Here is a 12,447-nt window from a genome sequence, read left to right as displayed (position 1 = left end):
ACTCACAAGCTTCCTAGGACGACTGGATTTCAGGTTTCTGCTAAATAGCTGATCATTTTTATTCAATCTATTTATCTGCCTGTCTCACTGACTTGCACAAGACCTTACAGTGGAAGTGGTTTCAATTCAATGTAGTTGACACCAAATGTGACAATGGGGATCCTTTTTCACCTCAGAAAATATTGCAGGGAAGGAGAGAACAGAGGAGAAGAGCCTTGCTAAGCACACGGTGCTGAGATGTGTATCTTAGGTGGCAGCATTTTAAGGACAGCTCACTGTAAGTGTGGCAGCAAGCACTGGCAGGTCTATTTACCCTCCATAAGCCAAGGCAGTGCACAGAAAGACAGCAGGCACTTACAGAGAAGAGAAGCAAATCACAACCTCACTGACACACGCGACAGCTAGAGCACATACAAATTTTACTAGAGAATATCCACTTTGTTGGTATTTTGTTGTAGCACAGCTTCACAGGCCAGTCCAAAAGCAGAAGGTGGTAAGGCCCATATGTTCTGCTGCCTCTAAGTTTCACTGCAAATATTTGGTGCAGTTTGTGTTGTCAATTCTCCGCTTTTCAATTTTGTTAAGTCATCTAACATGACATGACAGTGCTGCATTGCAATGGTCACAAAATATCATATATGACGACCTCACAAGGCTAAATACCCAGAAGCTGAGCCTGAGTATCAGCAAAGCTTATGCTCCTAAAGGAGCTTGAATATTTTCAAATCCAGCTCATCTCACAAACACATGTAAGCATTTCCATAAAGCAAGATTTCCACTTAGACCCAGAGATTTCCAAGATCACCTTCTCCTAATACATGTTGACAGGCTGGAACAGAGAATTAGTGGTCTCCAAAGTTCTCGTGAGGGCTTTAACTGTCTCTGCCTCCTCCCCACTCTCCCCCAGGGGTCTCCTGGTCTATCTTTCATGTCATCTTTTGGCTGTGGTTTTCATTTTGCGTTTCACTTTGTTTTTGAACTATTCCGTTTCAAAAACACGGAAGGAAAAATAGAATAAGAAAAAGGAGGAAGAGAAGGAAGCAAGAACCCGTGCATGTGTGGGGAGAGGCAAATGAACACGCTGACCCTTTGCAGAAGGAGTCAGGGAAACTCACTTTTTCTGTCCTGCAGTTATTGAGACCCAGGCTGTTCACCACGGCCACCTTCCCATCCAGCACCTGCTGCTCCCTCCGTAGCTGCTCCTTCATCTGCCGGGCCTCCTGGATCGCCTTGGTAACAGCATCGTGGTCATTTAAATAACCTGACGACGTGATAGAAGAAAGGATGTCTTAAAAAAAGAAAGTTACAAGAAAACACTTTAGCTTTTGTCGGTGGAATGCGGCTTATTGTTATCAACGAGAAACAGTTAAAAAAAGGCAATGCCCACAAACCTGGCCGTGCTCTGCCATTCTGCTGCTGTTATGACAGAGCCACCTGGACATAAAGCATGAGGAACCTGGGTGCCAAAACCCCGTTCCTGCCATTTGATCCCATTAGTTTCAATCTTTCCCTGACACTGCCCTGTGCTTTGCATGCAGCAGGATGTAACTGGATAAGAGTTAGGGGAAGCTTTGATCATGCCAGCAATCCCAAACTCTTAAAAATAGACCGTTTCATTCTTCCCCTTCTTAAAACTTGTGAATACATTAAAATAAACCACAGGTGGCGGTGGTTTGCTATACATATGAAATGCATAATGGCTGAGAAGAAAAACCTCATCCCCTGAATACTCCCCACCACCACCTGTCATTCATAAATGTACAAGAAACCACAGCTACACAGACCTACATCCCCACTCCTATTCATGCTGCTAATAGTAGGTCAAATGTCCACTGTTTTGCTGCAAATTCACAGCCCAGGGCTTAGCCTTAGTAGTCACTGAATTATTTCCTTTTAAAATTGTACAAGCTTCACCGGCAAAGCTAATACTATTTAATTTTAAATGTTGACACTTTGTCATTTTTTTTTCCTTTAGCGTGCTGTAGATTATACTTATTATGATCTGCATGTGATTTGCAGGATGGAATACTGATGGGAGGCTCCAAGCCCCAGTGTATTTTTCAGATATTAAAGTAGAGGCTAATATCTGTCCATCTCCCTTCTCTCCCCCTGCACATCCCCACACGTGTGCGCACACACACGCGCGCACACTTCTTTCTGTCTTTTAACTAGGGCATAAAAACGGCATAAAATGAATCTGTAATATGAAATTGCCCAGAAAAGGGACTTCTGTTTGTGACATGAGGCTAAATCTAACCAGATCCATTGGTGAATTGTGACAGATGGAGGGACTGTGAGACAGAAGGCAGGCACTAATCACACACAAAATGACCGGCTTGCCTCAACATGTTCCATGGATTCCAGCAAACTTTACACCCTAATCCATTTTTAGAACAAAAAACATCTGGGCCATAAATCCTCTAATCTGCCAAAACACGCTATTAAATCCCATGATTTGTTGAAAAACACTAAGATTAAAGAAAGGAAATATAAAATGGCTAACTGCCGTGTTAGGAAAGTGTTATTAATACTCTTTCTTTGTCTCAATTATGAATGTTCTGTTCCTAAAGAGCCTTGTCTAATCATGTCAGATTACACATCCCTGTTGTATTGCTAGACTCTTCTATCTGATCTGCTGATTGCCAAAAACGCAGGACATTGTCTTGCTGCTTAAAACATTTCTGGGGAAGAAGCTGATGTCAGATTAGTTCAGTGCTGTGCTGCTGTCAGGGTTTTAGTTTGGTTTGGGGTTTTATTGTTGTTTTTTTTTAGACCACGGACAGAGTGGGACTGGTACTTCCGTCCTCCTTGGAGAACAAAAGCTAGAAAGGAAAGTTCCTGTGCAGTTTGATTGTTGTTAATTGTACCAGCAGCTAGCTTTTGGCTAAAACCCCAAGAACAGTTTTATATGAAAAACTTGATCCACATTGCTTTTATCAAATGACCCAGTTCAGTAATTCCCAGCCAATGGAATTCCAGTAATTCCAGTTTTCCCAGCATAAGGAAGAACACAGCCTACACCAGCACAGTGCTACCAGCTGATTTTTCTTTTTTTTTTTTTTAATCTCCATTTCACCAACTTGCTTGGTTTCTTCCCCAGTTTGCATCTGTTAACCTTTGCATCTGCTCAACCTTGCATGTAGTCAGAATAAATTAAAAAGGAAGCAAATAAACAAACAGCAGTATTAGTGCTGCTTTTGCTGTTGTCTAGGTATAATACTTTCAATCTGTAACGGAGCCAAATTTGCCTAGAAACTGGAATTCATGCCCTTCTCCAGACTATTTGGCTTTTCCTGAATACTGCTATCTTTGAGACAGTTTGGCACATGACAGTGAATAAAAGCAAGCACTCCTTATGTTTTTCAGTAGCTGCCAAGATGCTGGTGTGCAGGGAAATGATTAATATAGAAGCGAGTTGAATGTAAATTATTGTTGTTTAGGGTAGGTGGTGAATTATTGACAGAGAGGGGAACTGCATTACATAAAATGAACTTAGTTCCAAGGATTGCCAAACTAGCACAGAGATGTTGCAGATAATGGCAAAGAGCAGAGAGAAGTTGTTTCTGTTTTTAGTACACGGACATATGCCTGTTCCCAAAAAGAAATGCTTGGATTTAAAGTCATACATGAAGCCATGACATTTGTGACTGCTCAGTCTGTAGCACAATTTATATGCTATAGGGATAGCTCTCAAAGGGCTGTGGAGCTGTATGCCTGAGTGCAGCTATGCTGATAATCTCTGAGTTCATGTCCCCCAAAAGAAAATTGAAGAGCACACGGGCATTTATTTCTCCGTGTCATGGGAGCCAAGGATCCTGAAGAACTGTTTCAGAGAATGGTTTTGGTCTGAAGTTAAAGGTGGTGAAAGGTGACAGCTCAGCTGCAAACCAGCAAGGTGGGTGAGCACACCCAGGACAGACAACCTGTGCCTGGTGCTGACAGCTCCAATCACCCCATGGTGGAGGTAACTGTCTGACAAATGACTGAGTGTGTCCCAGTGGCTTTTTGGAGACTGATTCATTGCTCAGGATGAGAAAGTGATCCAGTTTCCCTACCATGTTAGGGACCTTTGCAGCTTGGCTGAAATGGCTATCAAGATTTTTCATGGTGTAGCTGCTGCTGGAGGAGTGACATGAAATTTCACGCTCACTTCAACATCACCAAACAGTTTCACCGTGGCAATGAGTCCCACTTGCTGTAACTTGAGTTGGATCTGACCTAGCAGTTAGCAGAATTTGCATGGTGTTCAGGAGCTTTTCCTTCTTGCAGTCCTCCATTAAAGGATAAACCTTTGCTGGAAGTACACCGTGTCCATCCAGCTCCAGCACCAGCTAAAGACAGCTTATCTTTATATATACAGCATGCACAGATACTGCTCAGCAACCTCAAAAAGTCACTTTCTATATTTGTAGCAGAGAGATATACAGCAGTGAACTCTGTGTCATTAACAATAACTTAAGTATGTTATCTTTTTGCTCCACAGTTTTCCATGGTTTATTAATGGTATAACACATTAATTCTCCTTACAAGAGTGACCTTTAAAGCTCTGTTCATCCTCGCAGCTTTTATCCAATTACATTATCACTCATTAAAGGTACAGCATTTCAAAATCTGCACCTTGTTAAAGGAAGTAAATTGCAGGGGTCTCAAACCTATGGAAAATGTCAGGTGTGTAGGGAAAGAAGATTGGAGAGGGGAGAACAAGAGATGTTTTGCCACTGGAATGTGAGGCAGATGCTTAACTTCCCATCAAAATATGATGTTCCCTCTACTCAAGGACAAAAAATATAAAGTGGAAAAAATGAAATTCGATGCATTGTGCACAGAGAACAGCAGGGTCAAGCAAATTAAAGATGAAATACATTACTGCGTATCACAGTTAAAGAGTGTAGGGTTAATCACAACACAGACACTAACAATTAGTAATGTGATATTTAAAAAATATTTATATAATTTTAATGTGTCACACCAAGTAGGTTTTACTGCCTAGCACTGCTGTATCACACACAGAGCTTCTGAGAGGTTTGACCTGTGGCTTCTTTTGGGGTTTTGTGCTATCCCTGAAAGTGGCCAGGCAGAAGATGCTTTAGAGGAACACAACAGACAGTAGAAAAAGAACATCTGCCTCACTCAATTCCCAAAACAGAGCTCGATTTACAAAATGAAATCTTGATTCACTCAATCACCTCATGGAATACAACATTTCAGTTAGGAGGCTTAAGAATGGGGTGTGTACACATTTTCCTTATACACACAAAGAGCAGTCCCTTTAACACATCAGATTTATGAATTTACCAAGAAGACTGATACTATTTAGATGGTCTTTAGGCAAAGACATAATTTTGGCAGGAGGAAGAATTATCACTATTTTCTGGAACGATGTTAAAAACAGCCAGTCAAGAATTTTTGCAGCATGGAACAACAAATTTGGGTTTTTCTTGAATGAACACGGTGATTGTTTTGCTTATTACACCGAGGTAAAATTCAGCATTTGGACGGACTAAGGGTTAAAGTTGTAATTTTGGAAAGATATAGCCTTTTAACTTAAAGAGATGTTTTTGGAAGTCCATCCATCACTTTTAGATGACACAGTGCAATATCACGGGTCTTCAATGCCCACCATTAGACAGGTCACAGTCTTTAACGTGTGCCATTAAAAACCAGCATTTACTAGAAATTAAAGCAGCATCTGAAATGTGGGCCTGATATTTCTGAAGCCTGAGAATTGCTGGCTTTTCCAAGGGAAACTTTTCAACAGCTTTTGCTTTCCCAAACAACTTTGTGTAAATAACCATTCTTCCCATAACATTTCTAAGTAAACAATATTCCTTTCCCATAACAACCTCTCTCCCAGGTGTTGTTTGTGTTCCTTAACCAATGGAGAAAGGTGTCCATCCCATGGACTAATAATGCGCCTTTTTAGCGCACCATGTTATAAAAAGGCTGAATGAATTAGCCTCCTGATAAATAAATAAATAAAATAAATAAAGCCTCCTGATTCTCTTCTGCCTGCTGACTGGGGTCAATCATTTTTATTTCATGTCCAATAGTGGCACTGCAATAACACAGGCCTCTGTTTTCTGGGTCTGTGAAAGTTAAGACACCCCTGGTGAAAGGAAAGTCTCTGCGAGTTCCTTCACCCACACCAACCAACTGGAGTGTTCTGATTAACCTGTTCCAGCTCTTGGCCCACTGATCAGAGCCCCTTTCCATCCCCTGGTTTTATCAGAGGGACACACACGACTGAGCTCACCTATTGTGTTGGCTCTGGCCGAAGGACTCGCTAATGTTGCCGGCACCGAGGACTTTAGCGAGCTGGCCCCGCTGTTTATTCTCAGAGCTGGCATGTGAGGAGAGGTGGGGGACGTGGGAGATTTGCCATCGGATGTCTTGGGTTTGGCTGAAAGGTTCAGAGGCTGGGCCACTTCATCCTGCGAGAAGCAGAGGAGACAAGAGCGTTATCACCAAACTGCTGCTGGCACAGCACCGCCCGAGCACAGACAGCGGCTCCACCGCGTGAACTCCTAAACCTGAGAGCTTCTATCATATATAGCACATATATGAAGATCAAATGTGATACCATCTTGTCGCTCTGGTTTGGAACTGAAATGACTGATAAACTGGAAAATTAATGTGACACGATCAGAGAACATCATCCTTCTGCGATTTGTGTGAGAGTTGTCTCTGAAGGAATGGTTCCCATCAACAAGACATTTGATTCTATCATGAAAATAAAGAGCACTTTGACAGTTATATTTTATTTTGAATCTTATACTCATTAATGAAGTAAAAACTGAAGATCATCTTCACTTAAAACTCAACCACCACTAGCCAAACTGGGCAAACAAGTGAATGGGGGTTCAGTCGAGTTTTTTTAAAAGGCTTTTTTTTTCCTTTTTTCCTTTTGTGTACCTTTTCTTGGGGTTTTCTTCCCCCTGTTTCCCCCTGAACTTCCCAGACTTAGAATTCCAACCACAAAAACACCACAGGAAATAAATACTTCTCTTCCACCTTAACAAAATCTGAGACAATAACCTGGATGATTTTTGCACATACCCCTAGATGTTTTTATCTGTTGCAAAGTTGAACTTCTAGATTTCAGCAATTCTTTTTTGTGAAAACACAAAAAATTGGGTGACATTTTTTGCAGGGGAACTGGAATTATTCCTAAACCTGGCTTGATTACACAATGTGACAGACAGTGCTATAAAAAACATTAAAATGCCAAGTAATGTATTTTTGTTAAATAAAACACAATTTTGTTAAGTAAAATACAATAAGGAAAAAAAAAACCCAAACCAACAGAGAAGGGAGAAAAGGATTTTCCACAAGGGGAGCATTTTAGAAGTGATTTTAACTGACTCTTAAATAAGCAGAACTAATGGATGTGATATTAAATCAAATCATCAAGAAACAGCTTAGCTCTTGTCTGACACTAACTGAGGGAAGTCATCCTTTAGCTACAAGAAATGCTACATCAGACAACTGGGTTTCAGCTCTAGGCACTGAAGAAACTGATTCTGGTCTCCCTAAATTTTAAGTATATTTAATTTTATAAAATTATTCCTGACTTGCAACAACGCAAAGGTGAGTGAGATTAAACTCAGCTTTTGGTTTGTGTGTGGTGATTTTTTTTTTTTTTTTTTTTTAGTTTTTTGGTTGTGGTGGGTTTTTTTTGTTTTGTTTTGGCTTTTTTTTTTTTTGGTTTTTTTTTTAATGTAATTTAATTTAATTTAATTTAATTTTTTAGGTTTTTTTTTTGTGTGTTTGAGTGTTTTACTGTTACCACCAAAGTCTGTAACCATCATATAACAGTGATTCTTTTCCACACAGGGGGTGTGCTGCAGTAAAGAAGGAATTTCACAGCTGCCCATGACTCGTGGAAGGATGATGCAGACGTCTCCAAACACAGGATAATTCTGCAAAGTGCTGTCATGTAACTTTCCCGTTGCCCCTGAGCAAAGCACCTTTGTTGTATTTGATTATATTTCCACATTGGGTTGTATTTCTACACAGTTTTGTGACAGTCATAGCAGATAAACATTGTCAGAGGCATTGTGGACAAAGCTGTCATCCTTAAAGTGATGCTGAAGCCATCCTGGAGGCAACTTGTGCATAAAATAAATGGGAAAAAATCAGTGCATAAAATTGCCTTGGGAGCCTACGTACTATACTCTCAGAAGTGAATGAGGCACCTAGATGGCAGAGTTCTGTTGATCTTCTAGGAGATTTAGGCTGCAGGGTTAAAAATGTCACCAGTAAAACTGTTATTTGACATTTTTAGAAGGGATTTGTTACTTTACAGAAACACAAATCCATTGTATTAGAACACAATAGATAAATATAAAATAAAATTAGAATAAAATGCCAGCCAAATGGAAGGGCACTTGCTTTTCTGCTCTCCTGATTTCAGTTAAAAAATAAAGAACTCCCACAACAGTGCAGCTATAATGTTGTGAAATCAGTACTGAGTTGGTTGCATAAAAGTTTGAAGTACAAACAAGCCAGCAAACCAACCAAACACAGCCACCTTGTGCCAGACAAGGGTCCCTGAGTAGCAAAGCCATGTATCTGGAAGACAGCCTGAGAAGCAAAGCAGACCTGCCCACAGCCTTGTTCCAGTTCCACCCAACAGGGTTTGGTTTCCACGTGCGTTCCATTCCTGACCTCTGCTGTACGTCTCAACAAAAGGGGCTGAGTAGTGTCAGCTATGGTGCTAAAAGCTGCAATGTGCTCTCTGCACAAAGGAAATCTGACTGAGAGCAGCAGCAGCTCAGAGGGAGCAGCAGCTGGTCCCTGATGGGGATGGCTCTCACACACTGCAAAGGCAGCTTGGGCTCCAGCCTAGGTCCTCATAATGAAGGGGTTTTGCAGTCTCATCCTTTTCCCTCAGCCCCTCAGCTATCCTGTCCCTATAAAGCTTATTTCCTTCCCTCCTCTTGCTCCTTCTCCCTTTCCTCAGCTCTCCTGTTCCCTTTTTTTTAACCTGGTGTGAAGGCAAGGTCCTGTCCATATCCACTGTAGAGCAGTGGTTCTGATGTCCTTTAACACGAAACAGGAAAGGTATTTTTTTTCCCCACTGCAGGCATCAAGCAATGAGGCTGTTTGTAAGAATGCTCTTCTTCATTCCAGTCAGCACAGCCTTCTCTAAAGCCAAGAAATAGAAGGCCTTGTGGAAATAATAGAAGTCGACAGTTCCAGAGCTGATAAATGTCATTCCAAATTGCCCCTTCATTCACTGGCATTGTGTGTTCAGGCTAATGGTAAATTAATCGGAGGTCATAGAAGCTTGGTTCTCATAAAGGAGGGTAAGTAAACAATTTTCAGCTATTATATATATTTACAAAATGATACTACTTCACTGCTTGGTCTTCATAACATTTTTACTTCTGTTATTTCAAAGAGCATTCTCAAATCCTTGCTGGAAGTCAAATGCATTAAAAATCCTACGTTGCATCACGATTTGGTAATGACTTCAGTCATTTCCTTTACAGTAGTGGAACTACACTGATTTATTCCAAAGGACTCTAAAAAAATATCTGGGGGACAAGTAATAACATACAATCAAGGTAAGTGTGAAGATGACTGTTAGGATCTTCACTCCTAGTCGGTGAAACATCTTACTCTTTTCCCTTTCTGCAGCCATAAATTCAGAATCCTCTGCTCTTCCAGCCTAAATCAAGAACTGCACTGTTTTCATTATTGATATGAGCCTGTGTAACCCCAATGAGAATTAGATGTTAGCCTACCTTTATTTTTTTTTAACTATAAAACCTCCCAGCTAACATTCTGCCACATTACAGATTAGCAGAATTTTCCCAATTATGCCAGGGCTGGGTATAAGACAGTTCAGGCAAGTAAGAGACATAAGAGATAAAAACCAGATGTAGCATCTTCACTTCAGGTAGATGATATTTTTAACAGCCAGGATATTTTGTTTTATGCAGTGGGTCACAGAATCTAGAATTACTCACTGCACTCATTTTTTATTAGAGAAAGCATTGATTGGTCCCTGCCTTTTCTTGAAATGCAACTATTCTAAGATGATATTGATAAAAAGGGGTTTTCACCCAGACCAGAATTTTTTAAAGAGTTAAAGTCAAACATTTATTTATATATCAGCCAAAACAATTAATGCCGAGACTAGAAGACGTTAAGACCCAAAAGGCTTTTAATAATATAAACACTGATATGATGAAAATAAAATATGATCTTGATTAAAGGTTATGAAATGCCTCTTTAAAAGTAGCACATTTGTCTTACAAAACACACACATGCACAAAATAAATATAGAGAATAAAGCATTAAGCAAAAACACATGAAGGAGGGCTAATAAAATGTACCCACAGAAAGCAAAGCATTGGCAAAGAGATTCCCATCCCCTGTATCACAGCTGTCTCAGAAAAGTTTCTGTTTTAGGGAGAACTCATTTGCTTCCCAGGACTGGAAGACTCATCAACCAAAACTTGAATTCAGGGAACTTTAAATGCTTGATTTCCTCTAGATTTTTTTCCAGGTTGTATCTAGGTATTTGAGGAAAGAAAGAACCCTTCACCCGCACCAGAATTTTAGGGGTAAATAAAATATTCAAGAGCTGTATTTTGTAGCTTCACTCAACCCGGATTAGTATAACTCTGAGCTGTCGTATTTTAAACTTTAGACACAGAAAATCTCCAAGTTTAAGTGCCTGATGTGCAACACAAACAGAAATGCTGCTGGCAAGTTGAGTGTGGATCACACTGCTTTTATAAGGTTTGTATGGCCCTTGGAAAAAGTGAAATGCCACAGGTTAACACAGAGTGCTTATTAACACGGGAGGAAAAAATGAAAGAGAGGGAAATGGAAGGGATTTGGCCACAGCCTCACAGTGACAGTGGCAGAGCTTCAGACAGACCCAGGAATTCTGACTTGCTGTCACCAATCTTGAAATAGTTGGCTGGAATGATGTCTTTTCTAATCTTTCCATCATGCTGTCTCTATTTACTTCCTCCTAGGATAAAAGGTTAATTCATCTCTATGGAGAATAGATATGGAAAACGAAAGGGATAAAATCTGATTTTTGAGAAACTCTCTAAACCATTTATTAAAAATGGCACTATTTCAACACCAAGAGCTGAATAAAAGACTGATGGCCCACATGAATGAACCAGTCTCAGAGAATGAAAAAGGGGAGGGTGGGGAAGGTGGGGAAGAATCCAGACAATTCATTAGGATTTGATAATCTCACTCCTTTCCACGTATTTTAAGATTAGTGCACTATTAAAATACAGTTCCTGAATTATTGTGCTGTCATTTAAATCCAAGTGCTGGATCCCACTGTGGCACACGCTGAAAGGTCCAGGTTGCAGGGTTTATTACAAAATCATGAACTGCTCTGGGTATCATCTGACTGGCAACACAAATGTGCTTAAATGACCTGGCTTAAGCACAGCCCAGCCTGCTCTGCTAAAGAGGCTTTTCATGACCTCTGGGAACACATTCACCACATCGTGCTGCCTGTTTAAACGACCTTGACAGTACAAATTACAGCCAAATGAGTTCGAAACAAGAAGCCAGGGAGGGGGATTTCTACAAGATTGCCACCTCAACAGAAACAAAGCCTCGTCCTCCCACCCTGGTTCTGTTTCCTGGAGATCTTCATTTCAATAGAAATGCAAAATATGGAGCACTCACTGGCACGTCTGGGGCAGAAGACAATGATGCTATTGTTGCCCACTGAACAATGCAGCCACTCAGTGGCTTATCCAGACTCCTGCTTATCCAGAAATGTCTAACCAAAATACCCAACAAACCGAGGTGCAACAGCAGAGAGGCAAAGAAAATCCTCTGGAATCAGTGTCCCTCAAGACTACAGCTGTCCACACACTCACACAAAGACACTGGCAGCTTCCTCCACATCCCCTCCCCTTCTTCTAAAGCCACTCATGGTGAAACTATCTGTAGTGATAACAAGAAGCCAAGAGGTAAAGGCAGTTGTAAAACATGTTGTATAAATGAATCACGCTGCTGATATTATCCTCGCTGATGAAATAATTGTATTAAATTAAGCAGGGATGTTCACATGACAGGATGGGTGAATTAGATAATGCTCATCTGCAGCTGTACCTCCTCCTGCCACATTTTCAAGTTTTGATTAAGAATAATGTGTCCCTTCCTGCAAAGGTGGAAATTTCTCTAACTACGTAGAAAAACAGACACGAGACATAAAAACAGGGATCTTGGTTATAAACACAACAGAATTATTCTTCAGCTTCAGAGAAGTCACTTTATCATGTTCTTGCCCCCAAGTTTCAGCACCAAAAGTATGACTAAACTCTGGTTAGAAAGGAAAAGACACTAAAGGATGGGGGCAGGTATGAGGAACAACAGTGTTCCTTCCTTCTGATTCTGCAGAGTGCACAGAACTTCTGAAAGATCTGCCTGGATTTCTTACTGTACCCAGAGTAG

General features: G+C 40.7%; 1 protein-coding gene across 22 annotated transcripts in view; it reads right to left on the bottom strand.

The window, feature by feature from the left end:
* Positions 1-12,447, bottom strand: part of SOX5 (SRY-box transcription factor 5) — a 600,060-nt gene that overhangs the window by 29,083 nt on the left and 558,530 nt on the right. For 19 of the 22 annotated variants that reach the window (XM_063395247.1, XM_063395244.1, XM_063395243.1 and 16 more), the window contains 2 exons: positions 6,254-6,431; positions 1,116-1,288 (listed from right to left, as the gene is read on the bottom strand). In XM_063395247.1, coding sequence (XP_063251317.1) covers positions 1,116-1,288; positions 6,254-6,431 — 351 coding nt within the window. The remainder of the gene's footprint in view (positions 1-1,115; positions 1,289-6,253; positions 6,432-12,447) is intronic. The other 3 variants (XM_063395234.1, XM_063395235.1, XM_063395253.1) reach the window with 1 other exon arrangement.

The sequence above is a fragment of the Prinia subflava genome, chromosome 4 (genome assembly GCF_021018805.1).
Source record: "Prinia subflava isolate CZ2003 ecotype Zambia chromosome 4, Cam_Psub_1.2, whole genome shotgun sequence".
Classification (NCBI taxonomy): Eukaryota; Metazoa; Chordata; class Aves; order Passeriformes; family Cisticolidae; genus Prinia; species Prinia subflava.
This window is presented reverse-complemented; position numbering and strand designations above follow the sequence as displayed.